At 28.1% G+C, this 22,965-nt stretch overlaps 1 protein-coding gene across 1 annotated transcript in view; it reads left to right on the top strand.

Moving 5' to 3' along the window:
- LOC111617967 (5-oxoprolinase-like) overlaps positions 1–22,965 on the top strand; it is a 43,243-nt gene that overhangs the window by 5,278 nt on the left and 15,000 nt on the right. The window contains exons 3-13 of the mRNA XM_023359375.1: positions 1,459–1,700; positions 2,945–3,033; positions 3,110–3,191; positions 3,957–4,094; positions 6,149–6,287; positions 6,369–6,481; positions 6,637–6,700; positions 9,591–9,691; positions 16,550–16,586; positions 20,709–20,819; positions 21,451–21,552. Of these exons, the coding sequence (XP_023215143.1) occupies positions 1,459–1,700; positions 2,945–3,033; positions 3,110–3,191; positions 3,957–4,094; positions 6,149–6,287; positions 6,369–6,481; positions 6,637–6,700; positions 9,591–9,691; positions 16,550–16,586; positions 20,709–20,819; positions 21,451–21,552 (1,218 nt within the window). The remainder of the gene's footprint in view (positions 1–1,458; positions 1,701–2,944; positions 3,034–3,109; positions 3,192–3,956; positions 4,095–6,148; positions 6,288–6,368; positions 6,482–6,636; positions 6,701–9,590; positions 9,692–16,549; positions 16,587–20,708; positions 20,820–21,450; positions 21,553–22,965) is intronic.

Below are 22,965 nucleotides of genomic sequence, written 5' to 3'. Positions count from 1 at the left end.
CAGTGGCGGCCTTAGGGGGTGGCGAGCAGGGCAATCGCCCGGGGCCTCGCTCTTGGAGGGGCCTCGCGCAACAACCAAGTAGAAAAAAGTTGATATTTAAAACTTTTTATTTTATCCTTGGCTATTAGTTATAACAATAAAATAAATTTAATTTATAGTACAGTATATATTAATATTAATAAGTGCCTACTATTTCAATTCACATACTTTGCACAAAGGACAAGGGCCTCGCAAAGATCTGCCGCCCAGGGCCTCGCAAAGATCTGCCGCCCAGAGCCTCGCAATGGATAAGGCCGCCGCTGTGGATAGGCATTGTTTTGCAGAAAGAGTATCTCATGATTTATCTTTCTTTGTGTTGGTCTCTTGGTCTTTCAGCCTTAGAGCAAACTCTTTATCAAGTTAACACTATCTTTGTCCCAGAATGTAAAAGCCATTATTTTTCTGGCCAATTTTTGAATGCCAAACTTTGACCTGAAAGACCTGCTGTGGAGCAATTACTCAGTTATTCAGCTGTGTAACCATCAATACATATTGGTGTTTACACAGCTGAGCAATTATTTACAATACAAAAATTTGTCAGAATTTGATACCAGTTGGTTGTATGCCCAACAATGATCTATGACTACATATGTGGAACCATGAAGTTTCCATACGTAAGATGATGGAGATAGCAACATTTCTATAATATAAGGAGAGAGAGCACATACAATAATTTAGTTTCACAGTCAATAAATTTTACATACCTGAAGACAGAGAGAGAAAGAATACTAGTCAAGACAAAAGATGAAGCAAATTAAGGGCAATTGATAATGCTCAGCACTAAAAATTGACAAAAACTCTCTTACTCTGGATGTCTGTCTCTTCATTTTGTTTGATTTTTACTTATTTGAATATTTAGGGCAGAGGTCTGAAATAAATATTTGTCAATCAGCGTAATAAAATTTGCATTGATTGGTTAAAACCAGAAAAAAGGTCTAATAAAGATAAATAAAAGTTCAGATATTCAAATTTTATAGCAATAAAGAGTTTTAGTTTTGCATTCCTTCTCCTCTTACAATTATTTTAAAAGAATAAAGTTTGCCAATTCTGTGGAAACTCTCTTATTTTGTAGCATATTATTCACAAAGAAGTTTTTATATGACATTTTAATTTTTACATTTTTCATGTTAAAATATTTAAAACAGGTCTTTAAATAAACATAATAGTTGTTTCAACAAATTATATTTATTATATAAATTGTGAATAATTTTTTACTAATTATAAGATTTTTTTCAGTTTTTTATTTAAAAAGTTATAGTTTAAGTTTTTAATTATAAAGAAATATCTTTACTCAAAGGAAAATTATTTATTAAAATTATACATTACACTAAAAATTAATGAAATTGGATTTCATTAATAAAAATTTAATACATTACAATCTTGAATATATTATGCATTCAAGAATGTGATATTTTTTAGATAAATTTATTTCTGAAAAACCAATCTGATGAATCTAAAGCAAAAAGTATGAGTGTAGAAGAAGTAGCCATGGGATTTATTAATGTTGCAAATGAAGCTATGTGTCGCCCAATAAGAGCTCTTACTCAGGGAAAAGGTTATGATACTTCCCAACATATTTTAGCATGTTTTGGAGGTGCAGGAGGTCAACATGCCTGTGCAATTGCTCGCTCTTTGGGTATGTCAACAGTATTTATTCACAGGTAAATTAAATACAATTTTACATTTCTCTTTTTTTCAACTTCTTAGATTTATACATTCTTTTATGTAAAGATTTTTTAATGCATCTAATCTACCAATAAGCTAGAATAATAGTGCTGAATCATAATAGTGCTTTTTATAAATGAATCAGAATAGCCTTAAATAATAAAATCTTTACACTTTATTAACATATAAAACTTTAAAATTGCAATCTTTAAATTTTGATTTTATCTTGATGTTAATAGTAAAATATATTGATAATTCATAAGGACATTTATTAAAAAAATACTCTTGAAAACTATTAAAAGTGGAAGTTATTTCTTTATTATTATTATCATTGTTTTGTAACACAACAAATCACTATAGTTTAAAACAGGATGGGGTAAAAACACTATTCACAGTGAAATAAATATTTATTTGTAAATATTTTCATCACACTTAAGGGGTCATTTTCAGGCTTACAGAATTAAAACAAAACAATATTATGTAATGAGTTTGGTAAAATAGAAATTAGTTAACAATTAAACATCTTCAAAATAATAAAACTTGAAAATATAAATCTTATGAACATTAAAATACAATAGTATTAAATAGTGTTACATTAAATAGTAAAAATGAATTAAAATCAAAATAAAATAATGGAAAACGGTTATGCTGATAATTAACAATTTCAAACAGTACCCAGCAAATCACCAAACAGATAAATAATACCTTATCCTTCCGAGAAATATATTTATTTCAAAAAAACAAACGTTTTTAGCCTGATTTACAGGCCATCCTCAAGTTGAGAACGAAAATTGGAACTAAAGCATTCTATTAATAGAATACAAAATTCAAAATTAAAAATTTAAATAAGCAACGGAATAACAGAAATAATAAAATTATAAATTAAATATCCACGGAATAAAATGAAAATAAAATAAAAAGTAAAATAAAAATAAAAATTAACAATATACATGTAAGGGTTTCTTGTCACTTTTAAGACATGAATTCATGAAAGAATGTGCAAAGATTTTGATTTTTTTCCCAGATTTGCAGTTTTTATTTATTAAAACCATCTCCTCTTTAAATTTCTTTATACTTCTAAACATCCTATCCATATTTACTGTATATCACCTACTATTACTTTTATTGTTTTATCCTATTTTATACTCTCCCTTGTTCATAACACATTTATTATTAAATCATAATTCTCTAAATCTGTTTGTTAATGATTTATAGTAGTTATGAGTATTTTTTTTATTAGATATGCAGGAATACTTTCAGCTTATGGTATGGCTTTAGCAGATGTTGTTCATGAAGCTCAAGAACCTTGTGCCCTTGTTTACAATTCTGGTTGGTTTTAAATAAATAATTTATTAGATTACTTTATTTATTCTATGTATTGTAATTATAAATTTATATTTTTTAGATTCATATCAAATTATTTGCCAAAGAATTGACAGTCTGGTTAATCAATGTAAAAATGAATTGAAAAAACAAGGATTTGATGAGTAAGAATTTTATTTATAATTATAAATTTATGTCATTTTTATTCTTGTAAATATTAATAATAAAACTAGTATAACTGAATACAAAAATTCAGTTCATCATACAAATTTTTTATTGGAAAATCAAAAAATATAACAAAGAGCTTTCATAAGTATTAATAACATAAAAATATATAAAAGTTCTGGAACTAAAGAAATTTAAATTATTATTTATAAAATATATTTTAGATCTATGAAATGAGACTTTATAATTTGCATTATGTATAAGAGATTTTTTTTAATGTATATTTATTGTTACATCTAAGAGATCATTTAAAGTATATAGACTCATTAACTTTATTAACTGTTTTGATAGAACATTACACTGATAATACTTGGATATCATCGGTAATATCATCCATAAATTATTGATTATTTAGAAATATTTAAAACTACACAAATATATAAAAATTATTTCATTTATTTTTATTGTAGTATAGATAGCAACTAATTTTAATTTTTATATAATAAAAATTACTCAATATAAAGTATTATATAAATATATAAGCATATATTGTAAAAGTAATATAATTTAATAATATAAAAATATATTCAATAAATGTAAGTTATGTATATAAAATATAGTGTAGAATTTCAGATTACTTCTTCGAGATGCAATCTGAAAAATATTGATATTTTTCAGATTGCATCTCGAAGAAGTATACTGATATACATATTTTTTTAAATTATGTTGTATAATTAAACTAAAAATCTTTTGTTTATTTTTAGATCATCCATAATAACAGAACCATTTTTACATATGAGATATGAAAGAACAGACTGTGCTTTGATGTGTACATCTATTGATTATCAAAGTGATCATGATACATATAAATATGGAGATTTTAAAGCTGCTTTTATTGGAAAGTATGCCATTACTTATAATTTTAACATAAGATTTTCTAATATAGGATAAAAAAATAATTAAATTTTTTAATCTTAGTTTTTAATAATTTTAAATACCATTATTGTTGTTTAAATAATAATTGAATATATGTAAATGAATAAGAATATTTTTATGAACCAGTTTTTTATTTCAAGATGTGTTATATTTCTATTTATAATTTAATAATATATAAATATTTTCAATACATGTAAGTTATATATATAAAATATAGTGTAGAGTTTATGTATTTTGATTTCTTGAAAGTTAAAGTTTACTATACAAATAATTGCAACAAATAGTTAAAATATTTAATTTCACTTTTATTTTGACATGAATATAATTTATTATTGAAGACAATATGAGTTATCTAATACCAGTTTACATGACGGAAGTTTTTAAATAACTTTAATTTCTATAATTAATTTTTTCTTTAATAATAACAAACTAATTATCTAGTCAAACCACTCAGTTTCAATTGAAAATCTTGAGATATATTAAATTGAAATATCGAAAAATTTAATAAACTATAGAGATTATAAAGAGAAGTAGTATTACAATCATTTTCAGATATTTACTATATACTTCAGATCTAACATAAAACAAAAATTTTGGATCTAATGTAGAACAAAAAGCTTTTTCAATTTCATTTTTTGTGCTTGTATGGTAGTTTTCCCGTTATAAGCAAAGGATTTTTTATCCTTACTTTTAATTCTCTTTGCTTGTGATAATATCCAAATCTAAGCTTACATCCTTCTTTTGTTTATTTATAAGGTTCTTATATGTTGAAGTTAGCTGTTCTGTTGTTCTTATCAGGAAGTTACCTCAGCGTGATATAATAATAATCAGTTGGTCCCAGTTAATATGTATGTTTTTATCAAGCGTTTTCTCTGCTAATGCTGTTGTATAGTTTCCTTTTATACATTTCAAAAACATGCAGGATGCCATGCATACATGCTTTAGGTATAGGAAAAGACAGGGTTCTGTAATGAGGCTACCACCTGTCTCTATATTGTAGACAATCATCTTTTCTAGTGGTTTGTCTGGGGTGTTCGGAAACTGCTTGCTGTGTACATGTGTCCTGACATATCCACTGCTTCTAATACATGCTCAGGCCACAACAATCTAGATGGTGGGCAATTTGGGAAATGGTTGATTTTTCCTCAGCTAGATTATATGACCGTTCTCAAATTCTGTCAACTGTGTGAAATATGTTTGACTATATAAAATACATTTTACAGGGGCTTGGTGTTTGAAGACTGCTAAACAACAAATACACTGAAAATTCTGAACACAGCCTTTTTACAGGCTACTTGGTTAGTGATTTTAAGGCACATAGACACCCACGATTGCTGTAAATAATTGGGCTATAATTTGGAAATAATAATTATGGCAAGATTGGACTGATTCTTTTCTTCCAGTTTATTCTAAATTAATTAATTAAATATTATAATTATTATCAATAAATTTAATATGATATGGTGCCTAATGCCTCCCTCTAGTCCCAAATTTATTTGTAATTCATAATTAATATTTCCAAATTATAGCCCAATTATTTACAGCAATCATGGGTGTCTATTTGCTAAGCATCGGGTTTCAGTAGATGTTTATATCTGATTTTAAGGCACTCTGATGGCATTACCTGACATGCAATTGGATCACAATTGTAATTACAGTCAACCCCCTATAAGATATAGATACGTTCCAATTTATTAGGAATCTGATTTTTTACAAGTCGTTCCAATCACAGCCCGACACGTGTCAAGTTTACGGACTACGGCTGATTGAAAGGTTTTCTTCCATAAAATTAATCGATTCTACACTAATCCGACTCAACATTTCCAAAATACGTATATTTTTTCGTAGTTTTATAGGAATCGTAATTATAGGGGGGTCGACTGTATTTACATACCTGCCTGCTAAGTTTTGTAGTATTACAGAATTTTCTATCTGGAAGTGTAACTTTTTTCAATGAGTATAATTATTAAAAATTTGATTGAAATAATTACTTTTCATATTTCTATATTTTTTCTTACAGTTACAAGAGAGAATTTGGTTTTATCATCCCTGATCGTCCAATTATTGTCGATGATATAAGAGTTCGTGGCATCGGTCAAACACACATTGATATAGCTAAAAGTATCCCACAGAGTACAGAACAAGCTAAGATAGAAATGGTAAATGATGATTAAAAATTAAAAATTTAATATTTTTTTAATATTATACTTACTAGATATTTTTATATTTTTAAAATGTAGATAACAAAATGCTATTTTGAAGATGGATATCATGATACTCCAGTTTATCTCCTCCAGAATCTTTTTTATGGTCATTGCCTTAAAGGTCCATGTATTATCATAGAAGCAAATTGGTAAATATAAGTATCATTAATTATAAAAACAGCATGAATAGTAAAAATTATTTATTTTTATTGTTTATTTCTGTAGATGTTTTTTAATTGACTAGTAAAGTTTGTAGTAGTATTTAACCCTATGCATGTCCCTATTTTTCTTTTGTTTATATTAGCACTATTTTAGTAGAACCAGACTGTGAAGCATATATTACTGAAAAGGGAGATGTAAAAATTAAGGTTAGTATTTATTGTGCACCATTTGTATTGAGTATATTATAATTTATATTTTTTTGCATGTTATCTTTAATTTGCAGAAATTACTATTCAATGATTAAATATTCTGTTTAATAAAATATTTGAAAAATATGAAATAAAGATGTCCTTATATTCTCTTTTGTTTCTTATGAGTGTGTTCGGAATCAAATGTATATAGATTTCACTGAATTTCAGCCATCTGCATGAGAGAAGGAATGACATGATTAGTACCATACAACAATTACTTCACATACTCATTGGAAAGAGAATGAGATTTCTAGAACTAAATAAAAATAGGGATTAAAAAAAATTCTTTTGAGATATTGTTTTGCATGACAGTCTGATATTTTACCTCCTAAACCAATCAGCTATAGTAAAAAATTTTTACCTTGTAGTTTAGTAACTAATAACTTTTTCTGAAAGTTCTTGCAAAAGGAATGCAATATTTTAATTAGAAATTAAGCAAATAAAATATAAATTATGAAAATGACATAGATACATTATATACAAAACATATTCAATATAAAATCAGTAAAGTACTATTAAAAGTTGAGAGGATGAGCAATAGTATAGTAATTTTGACACAAAACTTTCAGGTCAGAAGCAACAGTAACTGTGACTGACAACACTATTGATGTATCAGAAAATAAGGCAATGAACCCAATAAAACTATGGTGACTCTCCAGTAATGCATGCAGTTAAGAGCAGTGTAACGTTGTCTAATTTTTGACAAAAACCAATCGACATCTATCGGTACATGTAGGTACAGTAAGGAGATGACTATATGAGTTGCACATAGGTGTTCAAGTTCCAAAGAGTTATAAAAATTTCCAATAGTTCCAATAGAGTTCTAAGGTTCCAAAAATAGCCACAGTTCTGTAGAAGATTCTCTAAGGCTGGGATTACAGTGAATGCCATGGAGAATCTTCCTCATAATTATGACAGTTTTTAGAATCTTAGAACTCTACTTGTACATCTGTGTGCAACTCGTGTAGTTGTCTCCTTGCTGTCCATGCATATGTTAATGGATGTTGATTTGGTTTTTGTCAAAAATTGGACAAACTACACTGCTCTTGCTTCATGCACTGCTGAACAGGTGCCACCATTTCATCAGTATGTTGTCTTATGTTCTTGCTTATCAACAGTGTTGCCATTCACAGTTACAGTTGCTTCTGTCTTGAAAGTTTTTGTGTCAAAATTACTTCTCTATTGCTCATTTTTCTTGACTTTTAATGACACTTTTCTGGTCTTCTATTTATATATTATCTTTGAATTTTTAAAATAATTTATTAATATCTTTGAAGAGAAATTTTTCATTGTTATAAAATAATTTTTTTATAATAATAATTACAAGATAAAAAATATGTAATAGATTTATTAATATGATATGATATAAACATTTTAATTTATACATGAATTTGATTGATATTAAAGGCTTGCTTATGTTTTTCATATTTTAAATTTATTTAATAATTGGTATTTACATCAAAATATTTTTAAATAGTTGTTATGAGTCTTTTAATGCATTGTCTAGATCAAGTGTACTTTATTTTATTTTTGTTAAAAAGTTTCTAAATTTAAGAAGTAAATAACATTTAACACAAGAAAACATTAGAAAGTAAGAAAAAGTACAAACAAAACTACTTAAATATCTATTTAAATATAGAATTTAATAAATATCTGACAAGATACAATATATAAATTATCAATATTTTATATCAAGACAAAATAAGACTCTTTAGAACCTATAACCAATGTGAAGTATGGGTAAGCAATAAATTACAAATGTTTTCATAACCCCTTCTGGGTTCTTCCTCAGGTTTTCTTAATTCTAAATAAGCTGGATGTTCCAAAATCATTCTAGAATATAAAATTGAATCATAAGATGAGTTTGAATAAAGGGAATTTATGTGCATGAGTTTTCACATTATCTTTAAATATGGTTGAACACTAAATATCGCTGTCAAGTAAAGCTTGCCATGCCATGGATAGAGTCAAGTAAAGCTTGCCATGCCATGCCAATCTTATCTCTAAAATTAATGCACATGGACTTAGTAGGCCTTAAAAATCTTAACTGCCTTTAACCATTTGAGGTGTTCTGCATGTGGGGTAGTTAGGATGATTTGGGCTCCAGTAAAGTCTGCCATAATATCAGGGTTCGTCGCATAAGTAGAGAATGCAGTGGTACTCTTATTATGCTGTATATCAGATTTATGTTACGTATCCTGACTCCATTGAATGTTTAGTAGACCTAATGTACAGCATTTCACTATCCCATCTGTTGTCTCTTTCAGGGATGCTATAAATGCCTGCAATAAATATACAGCTTATTTAGAATTAAAAAAACCCGAGAAGGTGTTATGAAAACATTTGTGATTTATCGTTTACCTATACTTCACACTGGTTATTGATTCTAAAGTGTCTTATTTTATCATTATTATGGTGTGGTATGCAATTCATATCAAGACATTAATTAAGTTGTTTTATGTGATTTCAATAACATTACAATAACATAATTAATATTTTTAGTATTTAAACAAGCACATTTAAACAGTATTAATTATTCTGATATTAATGGATGAATGTACTAATAATCAGAAGTTAAAATATTGTAAACAGGTTTTCTGTAGATATTATGGTTTCTGTTTATTTCTGTAGATATTATGCAAACAAAAAATGTGTTTATAATACTTAATGTGCTGTGTAACTGGCTAAATACTAAGAAACTGAATCAAAATTAATTATGTATTTTTAATAAAGAAATATGGGCTAATTTTTATTATGAATGATTATTATTTAATATTTTTTTTATCTTATATATTATATATTATATAGAAATAATTTAGTTACATAAAGGTTTTTGTTTTTCAAGATTATGTCTAGTGTAAGAAGAAAAATTGGAACTGAACTTGACACAATTCAACTCTCTATCTTTTCTCATCGATTTATGAGCATTGCAGAACAAATGGGAAGGTAATATTGATTGTATTATTGATTTACAATTAAAATTACAGTAATTTTACATGAAAATATTTTTTAATTCAGAATTCAAATTTTTAACAATTTTTATAATAAAAATGTTTTTGAAATTTATGATTTAAAATTATTTTTATAAATATAACAAAAAGTCTGTTTTATTGGAGCTCATGGACTTGGTTGTCTGAAAGTGCTTGGGAAAGTTATTAGAGTGAGCTGCAATAAAGCAGGTTTTTTATTATATTTTAAAGATCTTGGAGTTGGTTTTTATTACTTAATTATATAAATATTTTTCATGATTCTTTGAGAAATAAATGATATTACAAATAACTGCATTATACAATTTCATATATTAATATATTTCCAAATTCATTTTAATTATTCAAATTTCAAATAAAGTGTATTTGGTAGAATGAAAAAGAATATTTTGTTGGGCCGCAATTTGAAAAAATTGTAGACCTATAAATTCCCACCATTGTCTGTCTGTCCTTCCTTAATCTCAAGAACAGTATTAGATAGATGAAAGTCAAGATCATATATAGAAAGCTTAGGGGCAGTAGGCCCCATTTAACTATACACAAACTTCTGCTTTGGGCCAAAAGTCACATTGGATCAAATCAAATTTTTTCTCCTGAATGGAGTTAGATAGATTGCTGGCATGACAAAGTTGTTAACAGGAAAAGTATGATGTACAGGAGCTAGATGCTACTAAACTTAAGTGTATTGTGATGAAAAATTGCAGTCTGACATTGTGACGATGTCATAATAAATAATTGCTTGTTTATAAATTATACTTCTACTGTCCCAAGGCAAAATGCTCTATCTCTATATCTAGCATGAAAAAATATTCTCTAATTCTNTCACACTGGTTATTGATTCTAAAGTGTCTTATTTTATCATTATTATGGTGTGGTATGCAATTCATATCAAGACATTAATTAAGTTGTTTTATGTGATTTCAATAACATTACAATAACATAATTAATATTTTTAGTATTTAAACAAGCACATTTAAACAGTATTAATTATTCTGATATTAATGGATGAATGTACTAATAATCAGAACTTAAAATATTGTAAACAGGTTTTCTGTAGATATTATGGTTTCTGTTTATTTCTGTAGATATTATGCAAACAAAAAATGTGTTTATAATACTTAATGTGCTGTGTAACTGGCTAAATACTAAGAAACTGAATCAAAATTAATTATGTATTTTTAATAAAGAAATATGGGCTAATTTTTATTATGAATGATTATTATTTAATATTTTTTTTATCTTATATATTATATATTATATAGAAATAATTTAGTTACATAAAGGTTTTTGTTTTTCAAGATTATGTCTAGTGTAAGAAGAAAAATTGGAACTGAACTTGACACAATTCAACTCTCTATCTTTTCTCATCGATTTATGAGCATTGCAGAACAAATGGGAAGGTAATATTGATTGTATTATTGATTTACAATTAAAATTACAGTAATTTTACATGAAAATATTTTTTAATTCAGAATTCAAATTTTTAACAATTTTTATAATAAAAATGTTTTTGAAATTTATGATTTAAAATTATTTTTATAAATATAACAAAAAGTCTGTTTTATTGGAGCTCATGGACTTGGTTGTCTGAAAGTGCTTGGGAAAGTTATTAGAGTGAGCTGCAATAAAGCAGGTTTTTTATTATATTTTAAAGATCTTGGAGTTGGTTTTTATTACTTAATTATATAAATATTTTTCATGATTCTTTGAGAAATAAATGATATTACAAATAACTGAATTATACAATTTCATATATTAATATATTTCCAAATTCATTTTAATTATTCAAATTTCAAATAAAGTGTATTTGGTAGAATGAAAAAGAATATTTTGTTGGGCTGCAATTTGAAAAAATTGTAGACCTATAAAGTCCCACCATTGTCTGTCTGTCCTTCCTTAATCTCAAGAATAGTATTAGATAGATGAAAGTCAAGATCATATATAGAAAGCTTAGGGCAGTAGGCCCCATTTAACTATACACAAACTTCTGTTTTGGGTCAAAAGTCACATTGTATCAAATCAAAATTTTTCTCCTGAATGGAGTTAGATAGATTGCTGGCATGACTTTGTTGTTAACAGGAAAAGTATGATGTACAGGAGCTAGATGCTACTAAACTTAAGTGTATTGTGATAAAAAATTGCAGTCTGGCATTGTGACGATGTCACAATAAATAATTGCTTGTTTATAAATTATACTTCTATTGTCCTAAGGCAAAATGCTCTATCTCTATATCTAGCATGAAAAAATATTCTCTAATTCTTACAGAACATTTGAATGGTATCAATAAAGGATAGTAATTAGATATAATGTCAAGTGTGCAATTTGATTTTCAAATTTTTTTGAGTTAGTGTCACTTGCCTTGGGTGGTAGACTTATATTCTTTTCTCTAGCACATGAAGACAATTAAAATTTTACTATGTTGACCTTTTATTTCTTACAAGCTGAAAATGCTAAAATATCCTCTAAAAGTTTTTATATTATTTTCACATTTTTTAAATATACATTTCTAATATTTGAAAATAATTATATTAAAATGATTACATCAGGATCATAGATAATCTGTTAAAACGAGATTCTATTATAGTTTTAAAAATATGTAGGCAGTTTTTTCCCAAGCTTCAATTGTCCATAAAAAAAAAGATAAGTGTAAATAACAAAATTAATTTATCGTATATTTGCGCAGATAAGACAATAGTTGAATCATAAAAAAAGACCCCCAAAATCCAGGGTCGTCTTATAGGACAGATACAAAAAAAATTAGATTGAAATTTATATAAATTAAAATCATTATAAAAAAATGGAAAATCGTAATTATTTACTAGTAGAGAGTAAGGTATATCCACAAAATAGAATAGCCCTCACGACATTTTTGTGAATAGTCAAGGTTATTACCCAAATGCCCAAATCAGTGGGAATGTCAACAATAGCAAGGCAGTGCTGCCAGATGCAAGAAAATAAAATTTGTTCATTCAAAAAATTACAAATAGGACATAATTCTGTATACACAATACAGTATTATTATCCAAATGATAATTGCTGATCTAAACTAAATTCATAGGCCATTGATAGTTTGGGGTTTATCTTATAGGACAGATATATGATAAAACTATAAAACTTTGATGAAAATTTATACCTCATCTTATCTGTGCAAATATATGGTATTACCAAAAGTTAGATACAAACATGGTTACTTTTCGACATAATCACCATGAAGATTGAGGTATTTGTCATATCTGTGAACGAGCTTTTCCATCCTCTTGTCATAGAATCTTGCCACCAATGACTTGAGATGGGCCCTAATGTTGTTTTGAAGATTGTCATTAGTCTCGAACCTCTGCCCTCCTAACCACTTTTTCTGTTCAGGAAAGAGGTGGAAGTGCTAAATTGAGGCTGTACACTGGATGTTTAAAGGTGGTGAAGACTTCCATCCAGCTTTTAACTTTTTAATGCATGAAGACTTTCACCTCTTTCCTGAACTGAAAATGTGGCTAGCAGGGCAGAGGTTTGAGACTAATGACGATCTCCAAAACAACGTTGTTATGGCCATCTCAATTCACTGGCAGCAACTTTTATGACAGGGGGATGGAAAAGCTCATCCACAGATATGACAAATGTCTCAATCTTCATGGTGATTATGTCAAAAAGTAACCATATTTTACCTAACTTTTGGTAATAAATTCATTTTGTTATTTACACTTGTGTTTGTTTTATGGACCATTGGCGCTTGAAAAAACCACCGTCATAATTCCATAAAGTCAATAATTATCAAAATGTAAAAACATAAATTAAATTTGTTAAACCTTCAATTCATATTGTAAGTTCTAAATCAGTGTTTCTCAACCTCTAACGAATCGTCACCCCCTTCAATAAAACCGTTACATAGTATCGCCCCCTTCACTACAAAATTCCAACACTGAGGGACAAGGCTAATGCCAAATTCGTACTGCATTGAATAGACTAGTGACTAGTATAATGTTATTTGTTTAATTATTGTACAATATAACATAAAATATCTAATTATTCTTAATATAATATTTTACTATATTGCCCAGAAAATTGTTTTTTGCCCCCAAAATATAAATTGTTACTAATTGCCCCCTCAAAGTGGAAAAATACCCACATGGGGACAATATCGTCCCCCGTTGAGAAACTGTTGTTCTANGTCACTTGCCTTGTGTGGTAGACTTATATTCTTTTCTCTAGCACATGAAGACAATTAAAATTTTACTATATTGACCTTTTATTTCTTACAAGCTGAAAATGCTAAAATATCCTCTAAAAATTTTTATATTATTTTCACATTTTTTAATATATATTTCTAATATTTGAAAATAATTATATTAAAATGATTACGTCAGGATCATAGATAATCTGTTAAAATGAGATTCTACTATAGTTTTAAAAATATGTAGGCTGTTTTTTTCCAAGCTCCAATTGTCCATAAAAAAAAAAATAAGTGTAAATAACAAAATTAATTTACTGTATATTTGCACAGATAAGACAATAGTTGAATCATAAAAAAAGACCCCCAAAATCCAGGGTCGTCTTATAGGACAGATACAAAAAAAATTAGATTGAAATTTATATAAATTAAAATCATTATAAAAAATGGAAAACCGTAATTATTTACTAGTAGAGAGTAAGGTATATCCACAAAATAGAATAGCCCTCACGACATTTTTTGTGAATAGTCAAGGTTATTACCCAAATGCCCAAATCAGTGGGAATGTCAACAATAGCAAGGCAATAGCAATAATTCTGTATACACAATACAGTATTATTATCCAAATGATAATTGCTGATCTAAACTAAATTCATAGGCCATTGATAGTTTGGGGTTTATCTTATAGGACAGATACAAAAAAAATTAGATTGAAATTTATATAAATTAAAATCATTATAAAAAAATGGAAAATCGTAATTATTTACTAGTAGAGAGTAAGGTATATCCACAAAATAGAATAGCCCTCACGACATTTTTGTGAATAGTCAAGGTTATTACCCAAATGCCCAAATCAGTGGGAATGTCAACAATAGCAAGGCAGTGCTGCCAGATGCAAGAAAATAAAATTTGTTCATTCAAAAAATTACAAATAGGACATAATTCTGTATACACAATACAGTATTATTATCCAAATGATAATTGCTGATCTAAACTAAATTCATAGGCCATTGATAGTTTGGGGTTTATCTTATAGGACAGATATATGATAAAACTATAAAACTTTGATGAAAATTTATACCTCATCTTATCTGTGCAAATATATGGTATTACCAAAAGTTAGATACAAACATGGTTACTTTTCGACATAATCACCATGAAGATTGAGGCATTTGTCATATCTGTGAACGAGCTTTTCCATCCTCTTGTCATAGAATCTTGCCACCAATGACTTGAGATGGGCCCTAATGTTGTTTTGAAGATTGTCATTAGTCTCGAACCTCTGCCCTCCTAACCACTTTTTCTGTTCAGGAAAGAGGTGGAAGTGCTAAATTGAGGCTGTACACTGGATGTTTAAAGGTGGTGAAGACTTCCATCCAGCTTTGAACTTTTTAATGCATGAAGACTTTCACCTCTTTCCTGAACTGAAAATGTGGCTAGCAGGGCAGAGGTTTGAGACTAATGACGATCTCCAAAACAACGTTGTTATGGCCATCTCAATTCACTGGCAGCAACTTTTATGACAGGGGGATGGAAAAGCTCATCCACAGATATGACAAATATCTCAATCTTCATGGTGATTATGTCAAAAAGTAACCATATTTTACCTAACTTTTGGTAATAAATTCATTTTGTTATTTACACTTGTGTTTGTTTTATGGACCATTGGCGCTTGAAAAAACCACCGTCATAATTCCATAAAGTCAATAATTATCAAAATGTAAAAACATAAATTAAATTTGTTAAACCTTCAATTCATATTGTAAGTTCTAAATCAGTGTTTCTCAACCTCTAACGAATCGTCACCCCCTTCAATAAAACCGTTACATAGTATCGCCCCCTTCACTACAAAATTCCAACACTGAGGGACAAGGCTAATGCCAAATTCGTACTGCATTGAATAGACTAGTGACTAGTATAATGTTATTTGTTTAATTATTGTACAATATAACATAAAATATCTAATTATTCTTAATATAATATTTTACTATATTGCCCAGAAAATTGTTTTTTGCCCCCAAAATATAAATTGTTACTAATTGCCCCCTCAAAGTGGAAAAATACCCACATGGGGACAATATCGTCCCCGTTGAGAAACTGTTGTTCTAAATAAAATCTTGTTTAAAGTTTCAAAATTGTTTTATGATGAATAAATTTACAATAAAGATTTAATCTTTAAACTTTAATTATAAGCTATTTAACAACTAATAAATTTACTTTAAAACAATTTGAAAGATCATCCTTTTGCAATAAAAAAATGATATTTTACACAAAAAATTAGTAGACATAAAAATAGCATAATATAATATTTTTTTCTGAGAATTTGCAAAATAGTATTAAATAACTTATATATATATATATATTTATTTAATATCAAGTAAAGTAATAAACACAAATATAATGATTTATAAAATAGCATTTAATTAAAGTACTAAGAACTTGTTTTTTCACAAATATATACATTGAATAATTTCAATTTTAGCTTTTTAGAATAACATTATCTTACATTCTGATGATTTATGCAATGTAACTTCTTAATATAAATGATATTATACCATAAATTTTTTCTTAATAGCAATATGTTAATGTATTGCTAATTATAATTTAGAGATTATTTTTATGAAGAAATTAATATAATATATATATAATTCTAGAATTCTTCAAAGGACTTCGATATCAACAAATATTAAGGTAATAAAATTTAGATGGTTTTTAAAAATGATTAATTCACTACAGATATATTTATTTTTTTAAAAAAAAGACAGTTTTATTTCTAAAAACTAATGCTTTTAATTAGTTTTTAAAATTTCAAATTAAACATTTTTTCAATAAAATAAATTAAACAATATTGATAAATATAGCCACTTTTATGTTTCAGAACATATGAAATAATTTTACAATTTTAAGTAAATTTTGTAGTCTTTTTAGCATTGCCATTAGTCTTTTATCATCAAAAAATAAAATACATATTAATAGTAGTTTTCCAATCGTATATTTTGATGAAGCAATTATTTTTGTTGGCTGTTCTTTGATTAAATGTAGAATAATTGTAAACCTCACAAAATTTGATAAATATATATGAAAGAATGATAAAATTTGTATACAAATAATATTAAGAACTATAAAGTAAATGGAATTGTAATAGGCAAAAACATATTAGATTGAACAATAAATGATAGTCTAACTGATATTTTCAACATTTACCATAATCGATTCAATATTCATTGCTATATCTATATGTTACTGTGAATGACCGATATCTGGCAAATGTCGAGATTCTCCGGTGAAAGTCAGCATTCACACAGTCATTTCGTGAATATACAAAATATTTGCTAAATATCATTATTTCTCACTTACACCGGCAAATGTCGACATTCCTCATGCACTGATGTTGAATGTTGAATAAAAATATTTTTATTACGTTAAGACAAAAATGCAACTTTTTAATGTCAAAATAGGAGAAAACTTAAGTAACAGCACTTGTAAATAAACCGTTGAACCTAAAACGAACAGTACATTCTTAATCAGAAAAGAAAAATAATACACCAAATTACACATGCACATATATTATGTGATTAACGGTATATAATTTTATTTATTGCAACAACTTAAACTGTTATGGCACTTTGAATTGCACAAGAGTCCCTTGCTTTTACAACTGCATTTATTCGTGGAACACTTCTTTTTGCAATGACAGCATGTATAGCCTTGCCCTCCACTTTTTGAATTAGCTGTAGCTGCTTCTCTCAGCACTATTTCTTGAGATGAAATCTCATCTATGGAAAGTAACTTTTCTTTACAAATTACGAACTGATTACAGGTATAAAGCTGCTTGAGGGTATCATTTTTGTTTGCTAATTTATAAAAGTTGGAGGGTGCCATTTTTGTTTGTTAATTTATAAAAGTCGGAGTTCTTCTATTCCAACTACAACCACCAACACATTTCGGGCATCTATATGGCCACGGTTGACATCGGGGACTTGTATTCTTACAGTATCACCAATTTGAGCAGAAGGAAATGGCGAAGAATTTGGCGACAGACTGTCGCCTCTCCGTCGACATTGGCTTCTCGGGTGTCGTTTCAACCTCCACCAAAGCTTATCTGTGCTTGTCGACATATACCAGTGATTGTTCGAATATAATATAACCAAATATTCGGTCTTTCACCGACGTATTTTGCATGTGTCGACATTCACCGGAGAATATCGACATTCTCTAATTTCGGTCTTTCACAGTAACATATATATTTATTGACTTTTTTGATCTTACTACATAATTTTCTGATCTGTTTTGGAGGTATGTAAATGAGGATATACTCTGACAATCTACACAGCTATGTTAGTCAATTGCACAATGCAATTGACTAACATAGCTATTCAATGATAGATTATCTACAATAAAGAATGATATTTTGAAGAACTGTTTATATAATTTTTTATTAGACAACATTACAATTTTAGGTAGTAAGAAACTTATGGTGAAACACTCTTGATTTTCTTTTTTACATGCAAATTGTATTATTATTGTACAAATTGCTCATCTTATCCCTTACTAGTTTTATCAAGTCATTGAGATTTTTATATTTATTTTATATTTTATTATAGAAATGGATTTGTGCATATATGTACACTGCACACAAAAATTAGGGAATATTTGAAAATGAATATGAAGCGATAAAAAACAGAAGCATTTGAGTTTTTTATTAAACAAGAACATCAGAAAAGCAAACAACAAGTCAAAGAATCTTGTTCAATTATGCAAATGAGATGCAAAACCAACTTTTATTTCATTGGTGAGAATGCGCTATACAAAAAGCTTAAAGTACTGGCATATCTGCATATTCCCTGATCTTGAAAGTGTACATCTTGTAATTTCCCAAGCCCTTACAATTCCCCTGCAATACAATTTGTCTGAATGCAAAGCCTGGAGAGCCATAGGACATCTTGAAGCTGGTCAATCACAGNTTATCCCTTACTAGTTTTATCAAGTCATTGAGATTTTTATATTTATTTTATATTTTATTATAGAAATGGATTTGTGCATATATGTACACTGCACACAAAAATTAGGGAATATTTGAAAATGAATATGAAGCGATAAAAAACAGAAGCATTTGAGTTTTTTTATTAAACAAGAACATCAGAAAAGCAAACAACAAGTCAAAGAATCTTGTTCAATTATGCAAATGAAATGCAAAACCAACTTTTATTTCATTGGTGAGAATGCACTATACAAAAAGCTTAAAGTACTGGCATATCTGCATATTCCCTGATCTTGAAAGTGTACATCTTATAATTTCCCAAGCCCTTACAATTCCCCTGCAATACAATTTGTCTGAATGCAAAGCCTGGAGAGCCATAGGACATCTTGAAGCTGGTCAATCACAGACAACAGTGATAACAGCACTTGGAACATCCCAAAGCGTGATTGACAGACTGTGGAATTACTTTCAAGAGACTGACTCCATCTGCAACAACTGCAAGAGATGACCACTACTTGACCTTATTGGCAAGAAGGAACAGGCGCAGCAATGCAAAAGAGCTGTGGGGACAGTTTCTTGCTGCCACTAGATGATGGATATGCACCTAGACCATATGAAATTGGTTCCATTGTGTTGGACTGCATGCCCAGAGACCAATGGTATGCATTCCATTATCTGTTGAACACCATAGAATCCGTAGAAGGTGGGCTGATGAGCATTGTCATTGGACTGTGCTGAACTGTTGACTCATCAGAGAAGAGGACAGTTGACCACTCAGGTCAACTGTCCTCTTCTCTGATGAGTCAACAGTTCAGCCTGATAATCATCATGTCTTAATCTGGTGTGAACAAGGAATACAGGAGAATCCATGTTTCAAGCAAGAAAGGGACTCCTTCAGTGGTGGTGGAATCATGGTATGGGCTGGTATCAACATTGGTCATTGTACTGATCTCTACTTCATCAGAAATGGATCGTTGACTGCTGTCAGATATTGAGATGAGGTCCTTCACCCTATAGTGGTACCCTATGCTGAAGCAGTTAGAAACAACTTTATTTTCATGGACAATAATGCAAGGCTCCATCATGTGCATCTCATCAACAACGTGCTTCAGGAGGCAACAATCAAATGCATGGACTGGCCTTCACGTTCTCCAGAACCTGAATCCCATTGAACATGCTTGGAATTCACTGGGAAGATGTCTGGCAAACTGTCCAATGCCTCCCACAACACTTCTTGAGTTGGAAGTTGCTCTGGAGCAAGAGTGGCAAAGGATCCCACAAGAACTGCTGGATAATGTGATACTGCCCAAGCCCTATCACTGTCAGTATGTTTTGGCAGTCTTTGGTGACCATATACTACTGAACAGTCAATGTGTGGCACTCTTGTCCAGTTGACATGCTTTTGTTCACCTCCACCAATATGTCAATTGTTACTTAATTACAATAATTGAGTTTGCATAATCAAACAACTTTCTTTGACTTGTTATTTGCTTTTTTGATGTTCTTGTTTAATAAAAAAAATCAAATGCTTATTTTTTTATTGCTTCATATTCATTTTCAAATATCCCCTAATTTTTGTGAGCAGTGTATTATTATTCATGAGCATTTCTTGCTTTAAAGTGGATATTTATATAAACAACTGTTTACAGAAAGGAATGCTACAAAATATGACTAAACAATAATATTTTTATAATATGGGCAATTCTGTTCATTTAAATTAGAAATAAAACTATATAATGTATAAAAAGTATTTTAATTTTTTGATAAAAAAGTAAAAAATTGTCATAATGTATTTATTGACTTTTTTAAAACTGAAAAGCATGTAATTTTAGGAACGTTTGGATTTTTCATGTGCTTTATTTGGACCTGATGGTGGTCTTGTTTCTAATGCTCCACATATTCCAGTTCATCTTGGAGCAATGCAAGAAGCTGTGCAATTTCAAGTAAGAAATTTTAAATTTTATTTAAAGAAATCATCAATTATTTCAAGATAATAAAATAATTATTAGCTTAAATTATTAGGATTAGCATAATTAAAGAGTTTAGAATTCTCTGTAGAAAAATTAAGCAAATCGCAACCGAATTTATTTTACATAGTGTCTGGAGTATGCAGTTTCAATTTTGGAAAAAGTTTTATCTCAAAATTAAGCCACAAGGGTAAAATTTGGCCCTGTTTCTTTAATATGCATATTACATATGCTTTCTAATAAATTTTGGATGTAACAAGAGATAAAATGTTTTTCACAATTCTTCAACAGGTGAACAGTCAGGTTACTCACTTTGTCAGATCATGCATTACTTGTTAAATCAATGAAACAGCAATTACTGAGTTAACACATCTTTAATTGAAAAACATTATTGCACTTTGTTTCTTAATTCCCAAAATTTATTCTGACTTCTTAAAATCCCAAAATTTTTTTAAGTACTCTGTATTAATTTATCTTTAAATAGATTATAGTATTATTGAACATATATTTTCATATTTGAGAGGAAAATAATATAAAATAAAATAATGTTTTTAAATTATTTAATAATAAAATGAATTTTCAACAATAATTTCTATTTTTTTAAAAGATTGGTTATCTTGATGGCAAAATTAATCAAGGAGATGTACTTTTAACAAATCATCCCTGTGCAGGAGGAAGTCATTTACCTGATTTAACAGTTATTACACCTGTAAGTATAATATTAAGAAATAAGTATTTTACAGTATCATATTTTATAGCATATAAGACATATGAACATTTAAAATGCAGCTTTATTTTAGTACAAAATATTTAGGAAAAGTATTTAATGTGTTTAAATCATCATGCATCTTTGGCACGTGGCACAAATTTTTTTTTACTGTATTCTGGTTTAAAAAAAATAATATTAGAATGCACAACAGGAAAAAAACAGGCACTAAAAGAAGTTATTTACCATTAAAATATTTTACCTGAATTCATGCAAAAGCAGCATAGTTATAACAAAAAACAAACATTAACTATAACATATTTAATTAAACAATAACTTCTTGTTTTTTTTTCAAGAGTTGGATTAGATTAAGGTTATCTGTAGCCTACTGAAGGCCATTTAGGGAATTTGTTAGCCTATGGGAGATCATAACTTCAGATATAAGACATAGGACAATTTTTTTTTCCTTTGAACAACAGTAGCATCTTACATACCATAACATGCAGTAATTTAATTCATATTACCATAAATATTTGATTATCTAGAAAGTTGGTTTGTTGAACAATTAAATAAAACAAATAGCTTAATTTCTAATAAATCTTTACTCAAATCTATGTTGTCATTCTTTTATAATCCTCTCTCATCAATTATTCTCACATAAGTCATATAAGTTATTCTCATATTCTCTTAATTGGAAATTATTATGTGATAACATTCAAAAAGCTTATAATTAAAATATTTTGAAAGAACAAAAATATTATATTATTGTGGACGTTTCAAAACTTCATAGTTGAACTTTAATTATTTATTGATTTTATAGAAATATGTAGACATATATTATCTTAATAAAAATTATAACTTACTGTTCATTAGTGCTAGGCATTTTTTAGCAATTCTAATAATGAATTATGTAACTGAACATAATCCGTAATAATTTTATTGAGTCAAATCAAGTCATAAAGAAAAATACATCTATAAACATTTCAAAGTCTAATGTTTTTTTTTAATAATAAGCCATAAAATGTTAACTATTTTGGGGCTGTTTATAATCTTTGTTGTCTTGTCTTTTTAATCTGGGTTTCAGTAGAGCTAATAATGTTTTTTATGTTGTATACAAGAATGGTTTTGCTTGATATTATTATAAAGGATCCATTTTTTAGTTTTTTTTACCAAATAGTGTAGAGTTTCTTTCTGATATGATTAATCTTTACTGAATGCAAATTATTTGAAACAGTAATAAATTTAAAAAAAAGTAAAAATTGAATTGACTTACACACTACTAATTATCAACTCTGAAAATTTTCTCATAGTTTGAATCTTTAACAAAAATTGTACAATGCTTGTAATTTATGTAAATTATGTTTGAAAAATTACTATCATTTTAAATAAAAGCTTATTTCTTTTTAAAGAGAATAA

Source organism: Centruroides sculpturatus, unplaced genomic scaffold (assembly GCF_000671375.1).
Source record: "Centruroides sculpturatus isolate CEXI.00-Female unplaced genomic scaffold, Cexi_2.0 scaffold103, whole genome shotgun sequence".
NCBI classification, from domain to species: Eukaryota; Metazoa; Arthropoda; class Arachnida; order Scorpiones; family Buthidae; genus Centruroides; species Centruroides sculpturatus.
The sequence above is the reverse complement of the archived record's forward strand: the minus strand, read 5'-3'. Positions and strand labels throughout refer to the sequence as shown.